The sequence below is a fragment of the Nannobrachium achirus genome, assembly GCF_963921795.1.
Source record: "Nannobrachium achirus genome assembly, chromosome: 7".
Classification (NCBI taxonomy): Eukaryota; Metazoa; Chordata; class Actinopteri; order Myctophiformes; family Myctophidae; genus Nannobrachium; species Nannobrachium achirus.
In genome coordinates, this window is record NC_137816.1 from 53,884,331 (window position 1) to 53,903,906 (window position 19,576).

General features: G+C 42.7%; 1 protein-coding gene across 2 annotated transcripts in view; it reads right to left on the reverse strand.

Annotated features, from left to right (window-relative positions):
* Window positions 1-19,576, reverse strand: part of tek (TEK tyrosine kinase, endothelial) — a 50,183-nt gene that overhangs the window by 23,161 nt on the left and 7,446 nt on the right. For both annotated transcript variants that reach the window (XR_013962227.1, XM_080730837.1), the window contains exons 2-11: window positions 15,968-16,282; window positions 14,456-14,566; window positions 12,067-12,219; window positions 11,497-11,628; window positions 9,461-9,598; window positions 7,419-7,544; window positions 6,775-6,926; window positions 4,291-4,438; window positions 2,713-2,871; window positions 1,663-1,797 (exon numbers count right to left, since the gene is read on the reverse strand). Coding sequence is in view for 1 of the 2 variants with exons in the window: in XM_080730837.1 (XP_080586963.1) it covers window positions 1,663-1,797; window positions 2,713-2,871; window positions 4,291-4,438; window positions 6,775-6,926; window positions 7,419-7,544; window positions 9,461-9,598; window positions 11,497-11,628; window positions 12,067-12,219; window positions 14,456-14,566; window positions 15,968-16,282 (1,569 nt within the window). In the remaining variant the exon portion in view is untranslated. The remainder of the gene's footprint in view (window positions 1-1,662; window positions 1,798-2,712; window positions 2,872-4,290; window positions 4,439-6,774; window positions 6,927-7,418; window positions 7,545-9,460; window positions 9,599-11,496; window positions 11,629-12,066; window positions 12,220-14,455; window positions 14,567-15,967; window positions 16,283-19,576) is intronic.

Consider the following 19,576-nt stretch of genomic DNA (forward strand, 5'->3'; position numbering starts at 1 on the left):
TGGAGGAGCTTCACTTCGCGTGCACGCCCAACGTGCATTTTAAACAAATTGCGGACATTACCGATGCGGCCGCGACCGGAGCTACATACTGTAAGTATTAATACATTTACTGTAAATACAGTAAGATTGACGGTGAGCGCTGTCAATGGCGTCATGTAGTCACCGATTTGAATGACGGTGAGGACTGTCAAGGGCAGCAGAACAGTTAATGTATATTATGATGTTGTCACGCACCGTAAATAGCAGATCTAAGCTCACGAAGCATCACATTGCAATGTTCTGTGATATTGTAGATATTTTTGACCCACAACCATCGTAGTACAATGTATAAATCAGGTGGTTAAAGACATGTTATTGCTGAAGTTTACTTTCCATACTAAACCAATTGTTATTGTTTCACTAATGGCAAGAAGCTACTTAAGCTTAAAGCTATACTGTGTAAGTTGCTAAACTAGTGGTCAGTAGCGGTATTGCTTTTTTCGGCCGTTTTTCGCCCGGAGTCGTCGCGGACCACCGCCGCAGACCACCGGAGCGGCGCCGCAAACCACCGCGACGATACGAATCCGTGGAGGGGTAGAATGTAATTTTCTGGCCAGGATTTGGGGATTAAGAGGTTAATCCTTCACCATGGTAAACACTGTAGCTGAGGGAAGCTACTTCCTGAAGATACGGCAGATACGTTGTGATTGGGAGGTAGTGTATCGTGTGTATGATCCGCGATGTGATTGGCCAACGTATACACAACGTATACAGATGATGCAGATGACGTAATTTTTCCGCGAAATCCGGTCCCCGGCCAGGATCATAGAAAACATATAAAGAGAAGGCTTTAGAAGCTGAAAATAACGGAGTGGGTGTTCTAAAACTTTAGCGATTTAACAGTTAGGACAATTTTAAGATTTGTTTTATAAAAAAAGTTACATGGTATAACTTTAAGGCTAGGGTTAGAGGTTAGGGAATGAATGTTGTGAATATCATCTGTAAAGGGCTGTCCATACTGTCTTCGACCTCCAAACCTTTCGTCTGATAGTCACAGCATCTGTGAGTGCAGCTTTCCAAACTCAAATTCGGGGTAATGCTTTTCAGAAGTTACAAGTAATTTTGCAGTTGAACCAGAGGTTCGGTGGTCGGAGACATTATGGATCAGCCCTTTAACACTCGCATGACTGAGCCTGATTTGGGGATTTTGAGGTGGTTTGGGTTTGCTCAGGAAACTCTCAGAAATGTGCCCTTCGTGTGCACGCCCAGCGTGCGTTGTAAACAAATCGCGGACATCGCCGATGCAGAATGGACAGCCAAGACGTACAGTAAGTCATAACAGTGTTACTGTATTTACAGTAAGAGTGACGAGCTGACCCGTCAACGGCGTCATGGTATTAACCCTTTCATTGACGAGCTGACATGTCAAGGGCAGCTATAAAGTTAACATACAAGCCAAGTCATGTTTTTTCTACCATTTGAGACGTTTTGTAAATATGAGATAGACTTTGGGTTTTTCCTGTGTGTGTGTGTGTGTGTGTGTGTGTGTGTGTGTGTGTGTGTGTGTGTGTGTGTGTGTGTGTGTGTGTGTGTGTGTGTGTGTGTGTGTGTGCGCGCGCGCGCGCGTGCGTGCGTGCGTGCGTGCGTGCGTGCGTGCGTGCGTGCGTGCGTGTGTGTGTGTACCTAGCATCATGGTGCTGAACGCTGCCTCCGGCCCGGGGTAGCCCGTCCCGCCGTTGCCATGCCGACTCAACTGCACGAACACCACGTACTGACTGCTGGGCAGCAGCTTCTCTAAGCGAACCAGTCGAGCAGCCACTGAGAGACAGGAGACAGAGACGTACGCTACTGTTAAATAAAGATAAGATACAGTAAATAGTACATGAAAGTCACAAAATCACACGCATAAATTCCCATAAGCATACAAATAATATAAAATAAAATACGACTTAACTAACTTAACTTAACTTTATTAATAATAAAATAACGGAACTAATCCTCCCCACTCACTATTAAACTTGGGATGCTACAACAGACCCATGCAGTGCTTCTGTCTTAAACTGAGTAAGACTTTTGAATCCCTTTTGCCAATTAAAGGGACTACACCATGAATTTCACATTTTGCTATGGTACCATGCTTATCTTCTCTGTATCGTTCCAATTATAGCCCAAAGACAGCACCCTGTTGCCAACAAAGGGCATTTTGGTATTGCATTTGAAATGGCTTGGAATTAGAGACAGAAATGTCAATATCTGAGTGGTTGTTTAGGCTAAAACCTGTATAAAACCGTATTATGGACCAATATTTATATAAAATATATATTTTTAAAAGCATGGTGTGGCCTCTTTAAAAGAGGTAGATTAATGTAAATGGAGTAGGCAACACGTGCATTTTTTTAAATACATACAATAAAAAACAAACAAAAAGCAATCATGCTGCATCATCCTCCAGTCAAAGCTAAAGGACACTTCAAGTGCCAAGTACTTGTGCTTCGTTGCAACTTCAAAACCCACCAGTAAATATACCTCAACAAGCATATGGGTCCATTCTTACACAAAATGCAACTTATGTAACGCACATTGACTGGTTAAAGAGGCTTCAGATCAAAGAGGATATAGCCCACACAACAGAGTAGGTACTAAAACGTCTTTATTTGGTTGACATCCTCATAACTCATAACTGTCGAAGTTACTGTAAACACTTTAAATGTTCACTGTGTATGGTTGGTGTACCTTCGACAGAGTGCCACACTGAAGTGTTGACTTGTTTGTAGAAGACTTTGACAGACTTCAAAGGTCCGTCACCCAGATACTGGTCAATGTTGACCCAGACAGACAAGTGGTACGGCCCGCTAGCATTCAGGACGGGCGGATACTGGGGGGTGGGGGGTTCTGAGGGAGGAAGAGGAACGAGAATGAGGGAGGATTGAGATGAATACAATTGATCTCAAGTCAACTTCATGCTCATAATGCATCACCAAGAGAAGAGAAGAGAAGAGAAGAGAAGAGAAGAGAAGAGAAGAGAAGAGAAGAGAAGAGAAGAGAAGAGAAGAGAAGAGGACCAGAGAGAAGAGACATTATGACATATAAAAGCCATCAGATGCCCACTTAAGTCATATGACATACGTAGACATAATGACTCAGAGAATGGAGTCTGAGATCTAGATTGGAGCTATACTGTTCCCCCATGTGTGTCGTGACAGTACATTATATGTAATGGCCTGGTTGCCCTGGTCTGCCACTACCTACAATTAGTCCAGTCAATCTGAGGTTTGACCCAAAAGAAATTGCAATAGTAATGGTTCAAGGTTTTTTTATGATCCTTAGGATCATCCAAAGCACATGTTAAAAGTTTTCCATTTTATTCTTAGTGGATCAAGGTGAATTCAAGGGGTTCAAGTTTGGGTCCCTTCACTTACTATGCAGGAAAAAAAGACCCCCAAAAAAATCTTCTTTAAGTAGCATGTGAGGGGTCTAACTAGGGGTTTTCCATGATTCTGAATCCATTGCAAGCATTTGTTTTGCACGAAAAACATTCCTCGGGCTAAAAACGGGCACCAAAAAACGGAGCTGCCCCCTGAAAAGTGATGACTCATCATTATACCATAGTTTGTGGGTCCATTTTTAGCCCGTGGAATGTTTTTCATGCAAAACAAATGCTTGCAATGGATTCAGAATCATGAAAAAACCCTAGTTAGACCCCTCGCATGCTACTTAAAGAAGATTTTTTGGGGGTCTTTTTTTCCTGTATTGTAAGTGAAGGGACCCATACTTGAACCCCCTGAATTTACCTTGATCCACTAAGAATATAATGGAAAACTTTTAATATGTTATTTGCAGTGGTGTGATATGGATTTTAGAAGTGTGGGTCCTCTAAATTCATGACGTCATGCACGCACACTGTTTTTATTGTTAAGTGTGTGTTTAGTGTGTGCATATGAGGCGCGCGTGCGTGCAGCAAAATAAGTGTGGGCTCGCCGAGCCACGCGAGCCCATGGCATCTCACCCCTGGTTATTTGGATGACCCTAAGGATCATAAAAAACCCTGAATGATTACTATTGCAATTTCTTTTGGGTCAGGCCCTTTTTTAGCTTAGATTGACTGGCCTAAATTGTGTTCACAACTACACCACCTTTGTCAATGAATGAACGAATGAATGAATGACCAAATAAATGAATGGGTGAATGAATACACGCCATTCGGCTTCATCAGACAACATTGTGGAGACAGACAGACAGCAATAAGGGGATAATATGCTAGATGCATCCGGAGGATTAGAGATCTGGGCATATTCACTGTATGAACATTACCTTTGACGGTGATGGTGAACTCTCTCTCCACCTCTCCCGCCTGGGTGCGGACCTGACAGATCCATCGTCCGCTGTCCCTGACCGTAATCTTTTCCACTCTGAAAATAGATGTTGTCTGGTCACCAGTAGTACTCAATGTGTCAAATGCCTGTATGGAAATGACAGAAAAGGGGAAAATCAAATAACATTTGTACCGGAAAGGTGTGCTCAGTAGAGCACACATCTCTGTAAGGAGGCATACCCTTCCATCCATCTTTATTTATTTATTTATTTTTAGATTCATTTTGGGGCTTTTATGCTTTTATTGACAGGACAGTAGTTTGAAATGGGAAGATACATGCAGCAAAGGCTGTCGGGATCGGGACTCGAACCCGCGGCATGCTGGCAGGCTACTTAAAGGCTTTATCATAGTGCGAGGTGAAGAGCTATAACCTCAACTTTTAGGTGATAAGCTATCACCTAAAAATGAGATAACAAGTGGAGGCCATCATAGTCACAGACTCACAGTGAAGTCCTATCACCGTGAGTCCGTGCCTCTGAAACCAGGGGGCACACTGATTGGTCAAGATCGACCAATCAGTGAACGGGGTGATGAGGAGATGTCTGAAAGTAAAAACAGAGGAGAGATGTCTAGGTCCGCGGTGATGCCTCTTCCCCGCGGCTAATGACGTAATGTTGTAGTTTTCTGACTTTAAAAGACTACACCGCGGTGATAGCTTATCACTGCAGACTGTACTACGATACTCCCTCTAGGAGCCCAGGTGCCCGGGCCGCTATGCTATGCCAGTGGTCCAGGCTGGCGTAAAAAATATATATAATGAAGGACTTTCATGATGTCATTACAGTGCACCCAGAGTGACAGCTTAATTTAGAGACAAATATTTTGGACAGTGAACTCATTGTTGGCATGTTGTCACCACTATTAAGACAAACATAATGTTACGATGTTATATCCCGGTGTAGCATACTTGGAGTTGAATCCGCTGGACTCTGTGTGGACTATAATGATGCAATAGCTAGCTGACCTCAGTCGCATACATCTGCCTGGGCAGGTCTGTGCAAAGGTCATGTTTGCTGTATGTTTTCAAAAGAGGATATTGTGAGCAAATCTTGTACCTGTATTTAGGCCTGGTGCAAGGCAAGAAGAGGTAAAACATCCACATACTCGTTTAAATCTCCCAAATCATTTTATTAACATTTCTACCACTATAGGTCTTCATCAGCCTGATGTAAAAGGGTTAGTAAAAGTTAGGCAGAACCTTTTAAGGTTTGCCTTGTGAAATTCCCATGTTTACGATGAGAGCAGCATCTGCGTGCTTGCGCAGTAATCCATTTAATGCGAGGAAGGTAAAATGGGAGGCATAAAATTGTTCCAGGTCAGGCGTGGAGGAACACAAGAGGATTTGAATTCCCAGTGGAAAAATAACTATTACCGGTTATTCTTTGTCATAAAAAAGAAGTGATCTGCAGGAGTTATCGTTGGTCTGGTACCAGGAGAGTTGGCCATGTTTCAGATAAGCAAAGGATATTACAATCTCTCACATCGCATTGGAATTTAATCCTGGCCCACAACTAGTCTTTTTTTTTACATATAGTTTGGACATTTACAAGCAGGATACCGGGCAGAGCAACCTATTTCGGATTACTGCATGCTTAAATCCATTGCTCCAGCTCCATTTCTATTATTCTACAGCGCAGTGAATAGCAGATGAGAAATTCTGTGAGTTTGATATAATCCTACATTAAAAGGTGTGCTACGGTCATATGTTATCCGTGCTGATTCCAATAAAGTAAAACATATGGTTGAACATATGGTTGTTAATCACCCACCCCACCCATGTTGATGGGGAGCTTGAGGACACCTCCCTGAGATGACTCCACCTTTGTTCCCAGCCCCTATAAAAGTGATGTTTTTCCTGTCATTCTGTTAAACCCTGATGAAGACTGGCAACAGTCGAAACATTGGTTAAATAAATTATTTGCATCGTGGCTGAAGAGTGTGCAGCCTCTTCCTTCTCATTCAGTGTTATCTGCGTGGTCAGCACCTCACTCACTTACAGTAGGTGTGCGCTCCTCCTTATGTGCTTTCTGAACATATGGTTGTACCATCTTTGATAGTGACGGCTATTAGTGAAATGTAGATCCCATACTACAGACGGACGTCCAGCTTGCGCCCGATTGGCTAGTTACGGTCCATAGCCCTGGACTGACAATTGGCCAGTGATTATTCACAAAACTTGTTGTTATGTATGGGTGACAACCAGTGGTGTTATATTGATTTTAGAAGTGTGGGTCCTCTAAATTCATGACGTCATGCGCGCACGCTGTTTTTATTGTTAATAAGTGTGTGCATATGTGGCGCGCGTGCGTGCAGCAAAATAAGTGTGGGCTCGCCCACGGCATCTCACCCCTGGTGACAACAAAAGTGAACATTTACTACAGTGCGTTGATGGTAGTTTGATGACAGAGAGCGAGTTTTATTACCTTTATAACAGTCTTGTCTTGCTTCAACAGTATTATATCTCCATGCAGTGGAGCTGGCTGCCCGGTAGCTGAACAGTTCACAGTGAATGCACTCTGAGAGCCAGCATTCAGCTCTGTGTCACGGAGATCACTCACTACTGCTGGAGCCTTGTCTGAAACAGGAAGAACCACACTGAATTTTGATTCAACATACTGTACCATACTGTATGATTGGACAGAATAATATACTGTTATTATTATTTTAAAGATATTTGAAAATTGTGGTAGGCAAAAGTCTGGCTATTGTCTCCCTTTGGATCTTATGTACCCAATAGTAAAGTATAGGCTACAATAGAGGGTATGCGCGTGACATCATCATCATACTCCAAAATTATGCAGGAACGCCTATTGAGTGGCAAAATAAACTACTTTCTGGCCTTGACAGCCCATACATCCAAACAGAAAAGTCCTGATTGCATTAAACGATGTTAAAGGACGTTAAATTCACTTTGACACTCACAATGCCACTCGATTTGCCACTCGATTTGCCATTCACTTTATGCATGCGCATACCCTCTATTAGTGGGCAAGTTCCATAGCAGGTTTGAAAAGTTGTTCACAAGCAGCCATCAAAAAGGTAAAATAAATAAGTGTCTGTGTTGTACCTTGTTTGTCACACTGAACTCCATGCCTTCCCGGGCAGATGCAGCCTTTGAATCGATCACATTTTCCCTTCTCCCCACAGTCACACCTCAGTTTACAGCCTGCTCCGTAAAAGCCCTCTGGACATGCTACAAAATATAGATCATTACATCACAAATGGAACTGAATAAATCAAACATTTGACATACATATACAGTACCTGCATGAAAAGAACTGCTATCACATATCTACAGTATCTCCATCTGTATAGTATCTGTCCATTATTTATCAAGTTGTACATTATCTACAGTATCTAACTGTACTGTATGTTATCTACAACAGTAGCTGTACAGTACATTAGCTGCTGCTCCTTGTTTATTTTCTTTCTTGCCATCAACAAAATTTACCTTACATAAACATTTACATTACATAAAGCTGTGTCCATATCCAACAGCCATCAAACTCATGTTAATTGTATTCAGCGTGTATTCTGATTCTGTATTTTTCTCAATATTTTAAACCACATACTGTATACATTCCATATGTATAAAAAATCCTATACGAATAATGATGAAGAACCTCTATCTGTCTGTTTTTCTACTCAGTGGGTTGAGCCACCGTACCATTAGCATATGAAGACAGTGACAAAGTCACTTTTCACTCTGTCCAAATTGAAGCTGTTTAATAGCATTTCTGTGAACTGTAAGCAGCAGAGGTTCTGAGTTACTGCGCATGCGTGGCCACAGGATATGGGCTCTGTTGGCACGGTTACTGCCCCCGCATCTGTATGCATTTGCTTCTCTGACAGGCCCACCCAAACCCTCAGCTTCACAGATTGGCAGAGCATCACGTCAGGTTTGTGCCGCTTAGCCATTATACATCACTGATTGGTCAACCAATCCGGCCACCTTAAAGGATTATTTCACCCCCAAAATGTTCTTTTTCCCCCAATGATTACTTACTCATGCCATGGACCACACCATTGTCTTAGGAATGCGACTAAAAACTAAAAATATGAATGAACTCAAGTCTCCATGGGAGACTGTTTCAGTGGGTTATTTGGGGGTGAACTACTCCTTTAACTGATTGGCTTTGAGTAACATTTGTGCTGCATAGCTAATATGTAAGTGACAGTGTATGCAACGAAACAGAAAGTTTATAGTGGCAAAAGCCACTTTCTAAAACAGCTAGTTCCATTCCTTGATTCTGATTGGCTGGTTGCCGTGGTATATGAGACTATAACCCACACCTTATATCAAAGCCAGGTGCGTTTTTTTCTTTCCACTGTGCCGTGAGGCTGAACTAGAGAAGCGAGCGTTTGATTTTCTCTCAAATCCTGCCGTGCGGGTGCTTCTAAGCACCGCCCGCATGCATAGGACAGTGACTGAATGGCTCCGGGCGGGGCTTGTAAAGGCAAAAGTGCCTCTATATTCTCCAGGCACTACTCGGCTGTTAGTTTAGGTTGCTATGCTAGCGGTTTTGATGTGATGTTCACCCACATAGCAGCTAAATCTGGATGAAAATAAACATGTGTATGGATTGAATATGGTTCTTAACATGAGACTGATCTAACACATAAGTGTTGTTCCCCTATTTTTTGGCAAAAAGAATGACATGACCGTTCCTGGTATGTGGCTGGAAACAAGGAAATGTCTCTTGGAGAAGTGTACTTTTTTCTTTAAATAATGCTATGATTTCCGCCTTGTGTTTCCCAACGCCTCTCAGCTGGTGTATACTACCCCGGTAACCACTCGCCTCTTGTGGCTTATTGCTTTAATATGGCACAATGTGATAGAAGAATGGCAGTAATGTTGAGATGGAGGAGGAGGAAAGCAGAAAAGGTGGGTGAGAACTGGTGCGACATGCATGGCCCTTCTAGTAACAGCCACTGTCAAGATTCAAAAGGTTTTATTTGTCACTCACTCATGCAGGTACAAGCAGCAAAATGTTGGTGTGGTATTTTCCGCAAGACTGCAAAGTGCTAACAATGCAATATAACAACAAGATAATACTGGATGTAATACAATACGAAATGAGAATAAGAAGGATGAAGTGGATTTCTTACCCTCACTACAGTTGAATCCTCTCCAGCCCGTTGCACAGGAACAGCCATAGGGGTCTACCAGGCAGAAGACCAGGGAGCGACACTGGCTGTTGGTGCACCACTCCTTGCAGGAGCGTCCAAACTTACCACCTCCGCAGCCTGGGACAAAAACACAAAGCTAACACCATAAACACAACGCTGATAACATTCTGTTATGTTAAATCGGTGAGGTTTGCAATGGTTATTTAATACAAAAACTGCAAATGTATTCTGCACATTTAACCTAAATTGACAGTAGTAGTGGTACAGTTTACCTGACCTTACCCTCCCCCTGACCCTTCTATTGTAAATACTGTTTATTTTGCATTGTTATTTTTGTTTTTTTTCCTGATGATATCTTCTGCATAGTACTGTGTTCTATCTGTCTGTCTTTCAATGTTTTGAGTTTAAAAAAGGATCTCAATGTAAACAAGCCACGGCTTTCCTGAGCTTATCCATTTAGTTGATCTTGTACCAGTGAACTGTCCAGTCATGAAACTGTAACTTTTCCTATGCAAACTTCTAATAAAATACTTCAATCAATCAATCAATCAATCACAAACACACATAACCATTGGCATTGGCATAAACGCTATTGGTTGTTCACACCTAAGTTGTGGGAACATCATAGGAAGCCAAAAGTCTTGAGGACCGTGCATTTATACAGTAGTGTAGATGTGGGGGAAATCACACGTGTTCTTACTTCCTACTGAAACAGACACTACTGACATGATCTCATAATGTAACACAGGCTATACCTACTGCTGTAGACACCATATCGTCACTGTCGGGCAGAAACCTTGTATCTCCTACATTTTTTCGCAAAGCAAAGCACTGCTTCATCACACAAGGCCGTCACGAAAGTAGTGAAAACAGCCGATCTACAAGCACACAACGCGTTGTGTGCTTGTAGATCGGCTGTTTTCACTAGTTTAAATCATTTTAAAAATGATAAATACAAAAAAAAAAAAAAAAGGTTTTGGACATACAAGTTTTCCACACGACAACAACGATATTCTGCTGAAAGATTAGGGCTGTTAGATGGACATTCCACACATTCTCTCCGCTCTCTAAAGTTTCCCCGGTCCTTTTGGACACTTTCCAAAGAAACTGACCAGAGGTTCCTTTAAACGTGAGATAGGATCATCATGACTAATGTGTAGGGAGGGAGGGAGGGAGGAGCCTTCATAAATCCAACACTCCCATAGCCAGGGCCAGGGATGTTTTTCAGGGAGGAATTAGGAGGGAATTTACCTATTGTTGGCATATATGATTCATTTTTATTTTTATTGGCTTCAGCCAAAGGAAAGTGAGTGATCTACACTCTGAACTGTCTCCTTACTCTTTTCATCGTTGTCGGGGGGAAACCTTATACCGGTATGTCAAAAATCGTTTGTTTTGTAGTACTTTTAAAAAGATTTAAAATAGTGGAAATAGCCGATCCACAAGCACACAACGCCTCGCACCACGAGGCGTTGTGTGCTTGTAGATCTGATATTTTCACTAGTTTTGTGCGACAGCCTTGTATGATGAAGCGGGGCTTTACTTCCAGTGACACTTTATTAAGACAGAAAGGAAAGCTTAGGGAAGGAGACAGCATAGGGGAGGAACAAGAGGATGTTCTGGAATGATTTGAGTCTAGGCAGGCCAAGGTACATTTAGGTCAGGAGTCGGACACACATGGCTCAAAAAGAGCCAGTTATGTTTTTTGACAGACATCGGGGAACCGTCACGCTACATTAGTACCATAGAAAGAGCTTCTGCAAGGGAAATCTAGCACCATGCACCATGTGTTTCTACCCTCAAATTCTGGCATTCTGCAACAATGCCATTCACACCAAATGTGTTGCATTGAGTGCATTGTTGTATTTTATACGGCATATCTTATCCCAATAGAAGTACCAAAAAAAAAATCAACATAAGGTTGAAAACTGGCACACTTTAACATGACATAATGAATATAGAAATGCTGTGTGCTATTAACATGACACGATGAACAAAATGTTGCGTGTTCTTACCATGTTGGCATGTTTGTCCAGTGAAACCAGGGGGACAAATACATTCTCCAGAGTCGTCATGACAGATGCCCCCATTGGAGCACCGTGGACAATGCTGATCACATTTAGACCCCCACAGACCCGCACTGCATTCTGGGTAAAAAGGGGGGGGGAAGTGGATTTTATGGATCGTCAATGTTTTTCAGGCCAAGGACCCCTTAGCTGAGAGAGAGAGATGAAGCATACACACACTAGTAGACACTACATAGATATTGTTAAATGTGTGTTTTCAGACATTTAACCACTTAAACCCTCCATACTTTGTGAACTTGACCTTTGGGTCACCTCTTCTGCTATTTTTGGCTAATGTTCCCATCAGAATAGGGATGTGAGGGTTCAAGTAATTAATGTAAATAATAAAAATAAAAATTCCCTATCACACAATGATTTGGCCCTGCAGTAGCTCTGAGGACCCCTTAAGCGTCCCGGGACCCCTGTTGAAGACCCCTGCAGTCGATTGTTGATATTTAAAATGATAAGTGCTACTTACTCCTGACTATAAGTCGGTTGATAGCTGAGGTTTGTACTTACTCCTGACTATAAGTCGGGTGATAGCTGAGGTTTGTGTGGCTCCAGCGATAGAGCGAGCGGTATAGAGGCCAGCATCACTGAGGGTCACGTTGATTACGGGATACTGGAGCACATCGGGTATCTCGTCCTTAGGAACCGAATGGATGAAGTTACCTGAGAAAAGCAGAGGAGTTACGATCGCTGGCCTATGGGTCAACACTTTTTTTCTGGGGTTCTATGGACGTCACCGACACGTCAATGACGCAACGGAAAATAAGTCTTTCCTCCTCTTTAGGAGACAATGGGAAAACACCACACAGCGCATGTCTATGGGGCGATGTGGTGGAAAGTGAGGTTGACGCTAGAACCTCTATCTTTCAAAAGGATGGTCGCGTATGGACCAGGATTATTTTCTGAATAATCCGTGGGTGTCTTTTGAAGGATTCAGAGATTTTTGAAATGAAATGACAGTCATAAAAGGGAAAGAGGTTTGCGTGCAAGTTATTTTCTATTTTGCTTTATATTCGTACATTTAGACATAATTCATAGCTGGCTATGCATGCACACCCAATCAACTGCAGCTGTTCAGTCTTCAGTGCAGTATTCATTGAATTACTTTGTTGCATTAAAAGCGGTGGGGGAACTGCATGTGTGCACGTTTAGAGATGGTGAATAAAACGGTTGTCACTGCAGATTAGATGTAGAGTATAGATTAGCACTTGATTGATTCTGCAGTAAATTAGATCATTATGCTCCATGAAAGAGGATCTGATTATGAAGCACAACTGGAATTCAACCAATACATCCAACCAGTACTTATATTCATGTCATGTACTGTAATTAACCACAGACCAAGGTACAAACAGTCAGTGTGCATCACTATAGCAGAGTTTGGAGATGAGGCGATTAGTGCACTTACAATATCATACTACAGCATAAGCAGTAACATTGAGCATAATCAGTAACATTTAGCAGTTCATGAGAGAGGTTAATAATTAGATATAACTAATTATCACAATCAATTCATATCAATTAATATTCAATAATAAGCGTATTCTGTTCAGTTACTCTCTGTGATTAATCAATTAAATAGTCTAAACTTTACAAGATTTACGAGATGATAAAGATATTGGTGAAACATGAGCCTTGAGATCTTGAATTTTCTTGATATGTTTACCCAGCAGTCACAAACATTACTTTTCATTTAACTATATGACGTTTCAAATAGAGATGTGTCTACATGATATATCATTAGAGTAATTCAATTGGATTCATTGTCTGTCATTCATTGGTCAGTGTGTTCACCTCTAATCATGATAATATGATAACAGCAAGGTTAGATTGACATGGACATGTCAATCTGGACATGTCTCCAGTAAGAGATCATTTAGCGACCTACAACCGGGTCGCAACGTGGTCGGTAGTTTTCAGCGACCGGGTTGCTAAATCGAGCGACCGGGTCGCTAAATCAACCGACCGGCCCGGTAAATCACCGACCGCGCCGCTAAATCGACCGACCCGGTCGCTAAATCTACCGACCTGCCTGCAGTTTTAGGTCGGTAGATTTAGTGACCCGGTTGGTACATGTAGCGACCCGGTCTGAAGATTTTGCGCCCCAGTCGGTCGATTTAGCGACCCGGTCGCTCGCTTTAGCGGCGCGGTCTGTGATTTAGCGACCCGGTCGGGAGGTTGCGTCGGCAGGTTAGCCTACTGAGGTAAGGTTACTGAGGTTAGGTTTAGGGTTAGGGTTAGGGTTAGTAGCCCGGTGGTCGGTGGATAAGCGACCACCGGTCGGTGGATTTACCTACCCAGTCGTGGATTTAGCGTCCCGGTCGTTCGATTTAGCGACCCGGTTGCTCGCTTTAGCGGCACGGTCAATGATTTAGCGACCCGGTCGGACGCTTTAGCGGCTCGGTCGGTGATTTAACGGCCCGGTCGGACGCTTTAGCGACCCGGTCGCTGAAAACTACCGACCACGTTGCAACCCGGTTGTAGGTCGCTAAATGATCTCGCCCTCTCTCCCAGTTGAACTACAATATTTTACTGCTGGCCCCAGCACAGCTCCACCACAGCCGCTTTGCCTAAGCACTTAAACCCTATATTGTTGACCGGAGTCCCTCAGGGCTCTATACTAGTGTATTTTGTGTATTCTGTTACTGTGGGGAAGTCTCCGAAAATAGCAAATCGGCAAAGCTCAAAAATGCATCGCACTGTGAGCTTGTCGATCTGCTATTCTCCGCGAAAGCCTTCCCCACAATAATGATGCTGGGGTTTAAGTGGTTAAGGGTACCTAGAAGGAAATAATAAGTGTAACTCATCTTTCCTTTCCAAATATGCCAGCTGACATGTGCGTGCGTGCGTGCATGGTGTGTGAGAAGGCTAGGGTAGTAATGAATGAGGGAATTACTACCATTCTTATAAATGACTGCATCCTCTTGAAAGGGTTTTCTCCTGGTGAAGGTAATGTTGACGTTGTCTCCTTTGTTAACAGTCACTGTCAGAGACACAGGTAACATGGTAGCTACAGAAACACAGAAAGAATATAGTTGTTTAGCATCATTTCCTTCAATGACTGGTGGTAGTCACAATGAAGTAACTTCTTAAGACAATAGTGAACTATTCTGTACTGTATTGCTATTTATTCTGTTCAACTACAACATATATTTGACAAAATGTCGGTATCGCATAACTCATAAAGTAAAGGGAACTTCTAGGAAGTTTGCAGGCCGCACTTTGGCACTCGCCCTCCCTCGAAGTTTGGTTGGTTGTTCGCAGCAGTACTGCCTCTAGCAATGCTGCTTAGAATAGATAGTCTTGTTAAAATATAGTTTATATTCACAGCCACACTTATGGATGTTGTGATATCACCCAGTCATAGACAATAATCTCCGGTCAAAGATGTCATGACTCATGTACATACAGAAAAAGGTGGCACCGTGGCATTAATTAAAACACAACAATAACACACTGCTTCTATATGGACCTACCGAAGTGTTACCGGGCAGTTACCACCTTTGTGTCTAACCTCATGTGCACCCCATGTCTGTGTCTGACCTCATTTACATACGGTATACGTGCTGGTTTGTGTACATATCTTTGCTCTCCCTGACAACTTCTTATCTCTTGTCTTTTTCCCTGTCATCTTTAAACAAAGAAAACGATGGAGCTTGCACAAAAACTAATTTCAACCACTTCTCTACACCTGTAAACCTTTTTTTAAGATTTGTTTTGGGGCTTTTATGCCTTTATAGATATGACAGTAGACTGACAGGAAATGGGGAGAGAGATGGGGAGTGACACGCAGCAAAGGTCGTCGGGAACTGGACTCGAACCCGCAACACGCCTTCAGGCATCAGAGCCTATGTGGTATGCGCCTGGACCGCTAGGCCAGCAGGCACCCCAATAAAGTTGCATGTTCTGAATTTCAGCTCTTCGGCTCAAACAAAGGGTCAACTTCATTCTCCTGCTATATCACTAAAATGTGGAACGCCCTACCGAAGGCCTTAAAGGAGTGTAAATCCCTAACTTCCTTTAAAACCGCTCTGAAAAACCACTTACAGGCGGCTGTCACTCGAAACTGGTAACAATAAACCTGGCCTAACCTTACCCTCCCCCTGACCCTTCTATTGTACAGTAAATACCTTTTATTTTTCATTATATTTTATGACTGTTTTTCTGATGATATCTTCTGCATACTACTGTGTTCTATCTGTCATTCAATGTTATATGAGTTTAAAAAATGTCTAAATGGAAACAAGCCACGGCTTACCTGAGCTCATCCTTTTAGTTGACCTTGTACCAGTGAACTGTACTGTCATGAAACTTTACCTTTTCCTATGCAAACTTCTAATAAATACTTCAATCAATCAATAAATCAATCAATCAATCAAATTAATTTGCCCAAAAGAGTGATAAATCTGACCTTCGTTCAGCATCTTGTACGTGTAAATTCTCCCCTTGTCGGAGTTCCTGCTCTTACAGTAGAACTCGCCGAACATGTTGCCCCGCTCGGGGTCCGTGACCTTCGCCGCCGCGTGATAGGCAGAGTCCTGAGTGACGGACAGGATCTGCGGGTGCTGCAGGGGGTAGCCCCGCCCCATCCCCAGGGAACTGCCCGGCAACCCGCCGTCGGAGGATGACGTCCAATCAGAGGTGATGCAGTGGAGGGAGGAGTCTAACGAGGTCACCAGAGGGTCGGGGTTCACCAGGGTCAGGTCAGCGATGTCAGAGGTGAAGGCTGATGGGCAGAGAGAGAGAGAGAGAGAGAGAGAGAGAGAGAGAGAGAGAGAGAGAGATACGCTGAGATAAGAGGCAATAGAGGGTATGCACGCGACATCATCATCATACACGGAAGTTATGCGGGAACGCCTACTGAATGGCAAAAACGTACTTTCTGGCCTTAACAGCCCACAAATCCAAACAGAAAAGTCATATCTGATTGAAAACAACGTTAAACTAATTTTGCCACTCACTTTGCCACTCGAAATGCCATTCACTTTATGCATGCACCCTCTATAAGGCACATGTATATCGTTGTTTGAAAACCGTTAGTTTTGTATTTATCATTTTAGAAAACCTTTCAGAATCAACCGACCAACTTGGTCCAACCGATAATATTATATCTACTGTATAAATCCACAAATTCCCATATACGGAGATCTCTGATGTCATCGGTTCTTCACGCCTATGTCATCAACATGGGTACAACAGGTATTCTGACAATTTGCACAATGGATACAACAGGTATTGCACAACTGGAGAGGAATGTATTCCCAACGGGCATTGGCCTCGTTTTAAACAATACAGAAAATAGCAGATCTACATGCTTTACAACACATCGCATTAGCATGTATTGTGAGTTTGTAGATTGGCTAGTCTCCAGATTTTGCTGTGTATTGCATTTACTGCAGTAGACTACTGTAGTTAGTAGCTTACCACTACCAGTTGGTAACTATTTATAAAATTCTGTGTTGTATTGTAAGTGAAGTGAATCGGTCTGTAAACCATGTGTGTGTCCCATTTGTCCAGTAAGACATCAGCTCTCTCATGTTTGTTGTCAAAACGTTCAAATGTTGCTGTTATCCTTGATAAGTGGATCATCACTATTACAGGTCAAGTGCCTTAAAATGCCTTTTCTGTCTTTTCCATAGAGTCATTCTAAGCTGCGTCTGTACAACCAGTAGTGACTGTTGGCACTTCATTGATTTCCTCCCATTGTTCTCAAAGGCTAGTAGCTGAAGACCTGGGGTCACGTTTATACAAATATTCACTAGCACTCCCTGATGCCTTATTTCCATGTTCCACTGTATTTACCATTGGAAGATTGTTTTAACATTCTCAGTAATAGTAGAAGTACTTGAAAATCACCACTAATATACCGTATGTATAATGCACATAAAACGGTGTGCAACAGTACAACGTAAGCATTCTCTCGTGTGCGCACGCACGCACGCACGCACGCACGCACGCACGCACGCACGCACGCACACACGCACACGCACGCACACACACACACACACACACACACACACACACACACACACCTCAGTGCTGGCATGCTAACACAGTGAACTTATACATTTCCCTGCAGATATTTCGCTCTCTCCTCATCTCTGTCTCTCTTTCTCCCAGCACTTGTCCTCTGATTCAAATCTGTCCTTAACTTTTACACTATGGCTTATGCAACTATTTATCAACTTCTGCAACTACTCAGCTCACACACACTCTCTCTCTCTCTCTCTCTCTCTCTCTCTCTCTCTCTCTCTCTCTCTCTCTGTCTCAAAATCCTTTGTCTGTCCTCCCAGAGTCCAGATAAGAGGCAACGTGGGGACGCGCCCATTCCTTCCCGTTCGGAACAAGACCCCCTCACCTCAACCCACTTCCCATGTTGATGGTGTTCTGCTCAGAGGGGTGTTACTGTCCACACATGCCCTCTGACCGCTCCAAGAAAGAGGAGCCACCACTGTGTAGAAGTGCTATTTTGTCGAGTGTCGAGTCCACCTAAAGCGACTCCTAGTCAAGACCAAATCCGAGGAGGAGCGAGTCCGAGTCAAGACCGGGTGTGGGAGAGGGTCGAGTCCGAGACCAACGGGGGTCGTGTCCAAGTTGAGACCAAGACCAGATAAAAAATAAATAAAACTTAAATAAAAAACTATGGGTTTTCTTACTAAACCATTTACACACTAGTAATTCATCAATGAAAAGCACCAGATAGCTCTCTGATAATGTTAATAAGAATGGGCTCCTCATAATATGGGTATACAATTATTTCATTGCATTGTCTTGACTCTTGACTTGAGTGGACTCGGTGGGGGAAGGGTCCCGAGTCCCTCAGTCCGTGACCGAGTCGAGACCGAGCATTATCATGGGTGAGACCGAGACGAGACCGAGTCAATGAAAATTTGGACTCGAGTCCTGACTCGAGACTACAACACTAATTTTGTCATCCAAACACTGCGGTACATCGAACATGTCATTCTACTCTAGAATTCCCTGCCCTCTAGTCTAGGCAGCTCAGACTGCAGCAGTGTTTGGAGCATATTAGTGTGGTTGCTATACTGTATAGGGCAGGCCAACCAGACTATAGTTCTTGTCCAGCTTTATTATTTCATCTAGAGTAGGGATGGGTAGGGAATTTTGATGATGGAAAACTTTGATGATGGAGAGGGCCACTATTCCACACTCACTCCAGGGAGTCACATATTGTTACGTTCTACTTTGTCATTCTGTCAGACCTACAAAAGAAAAAAAAATTGCAGATCTACAAGCTCAGAACTTCTTCGAGTTTTTAGCTTGTACATCTGCTATTTTTGCTTCTTTTGAATTGGAATCCTGAATAGTTTTTAGCTTTACGATCACAATATTCAGGCAACCACACTTGCAATTTCCCAGAATTTCACCTTTCTAGTTATATTTATCAGTGTAGTTGCCCGACAGGGCAACTACATTGAAGGAAAAACATTTGAGGAGTGGTGCTATAGCTGGAGTATTGGTTGAGCTTAACATGACAGTTAACTTGCTTCAGAATATAGTCACGACAACCACACTTGCAAATTCTAATTGCATCTTTCTAGTTGTGGGCTCGCCTGGAAGGCGAGCACACGTATGTTATCTTCATTATTTATAGTCAGTATCTCCTCAAAACTTTGGCGCGATTCATCTCTTAAACGCTTACACCTTTCAACACCATTCAAATTTTTATGTGTTCAGCTTACTGAGGACAAGTGTGCTTGTATTTTTGGTTTTGAAATGTTTTGTAGTATAAATATAAAAAAATAAAAATGTTTAACTTTAAGCACCCAATGCATTTCCAATGGGTCCCCAGAGTGGAGAGAAGGATAATAGACCCATGTTTATGTTAAGGCGCTGTGGCTGCAGTGTTCACACTTCAGATATGCTATCTATATCATTGCGTTCACACAGGTCTGCTCTCTGATTTGATCCAAATGTCTAAGCTGTGTGATGTATAAAACTATAGTTATAGTTAAAACTATAAATAAATGTCCCTCTCCACTCTACTGATTACACAGCT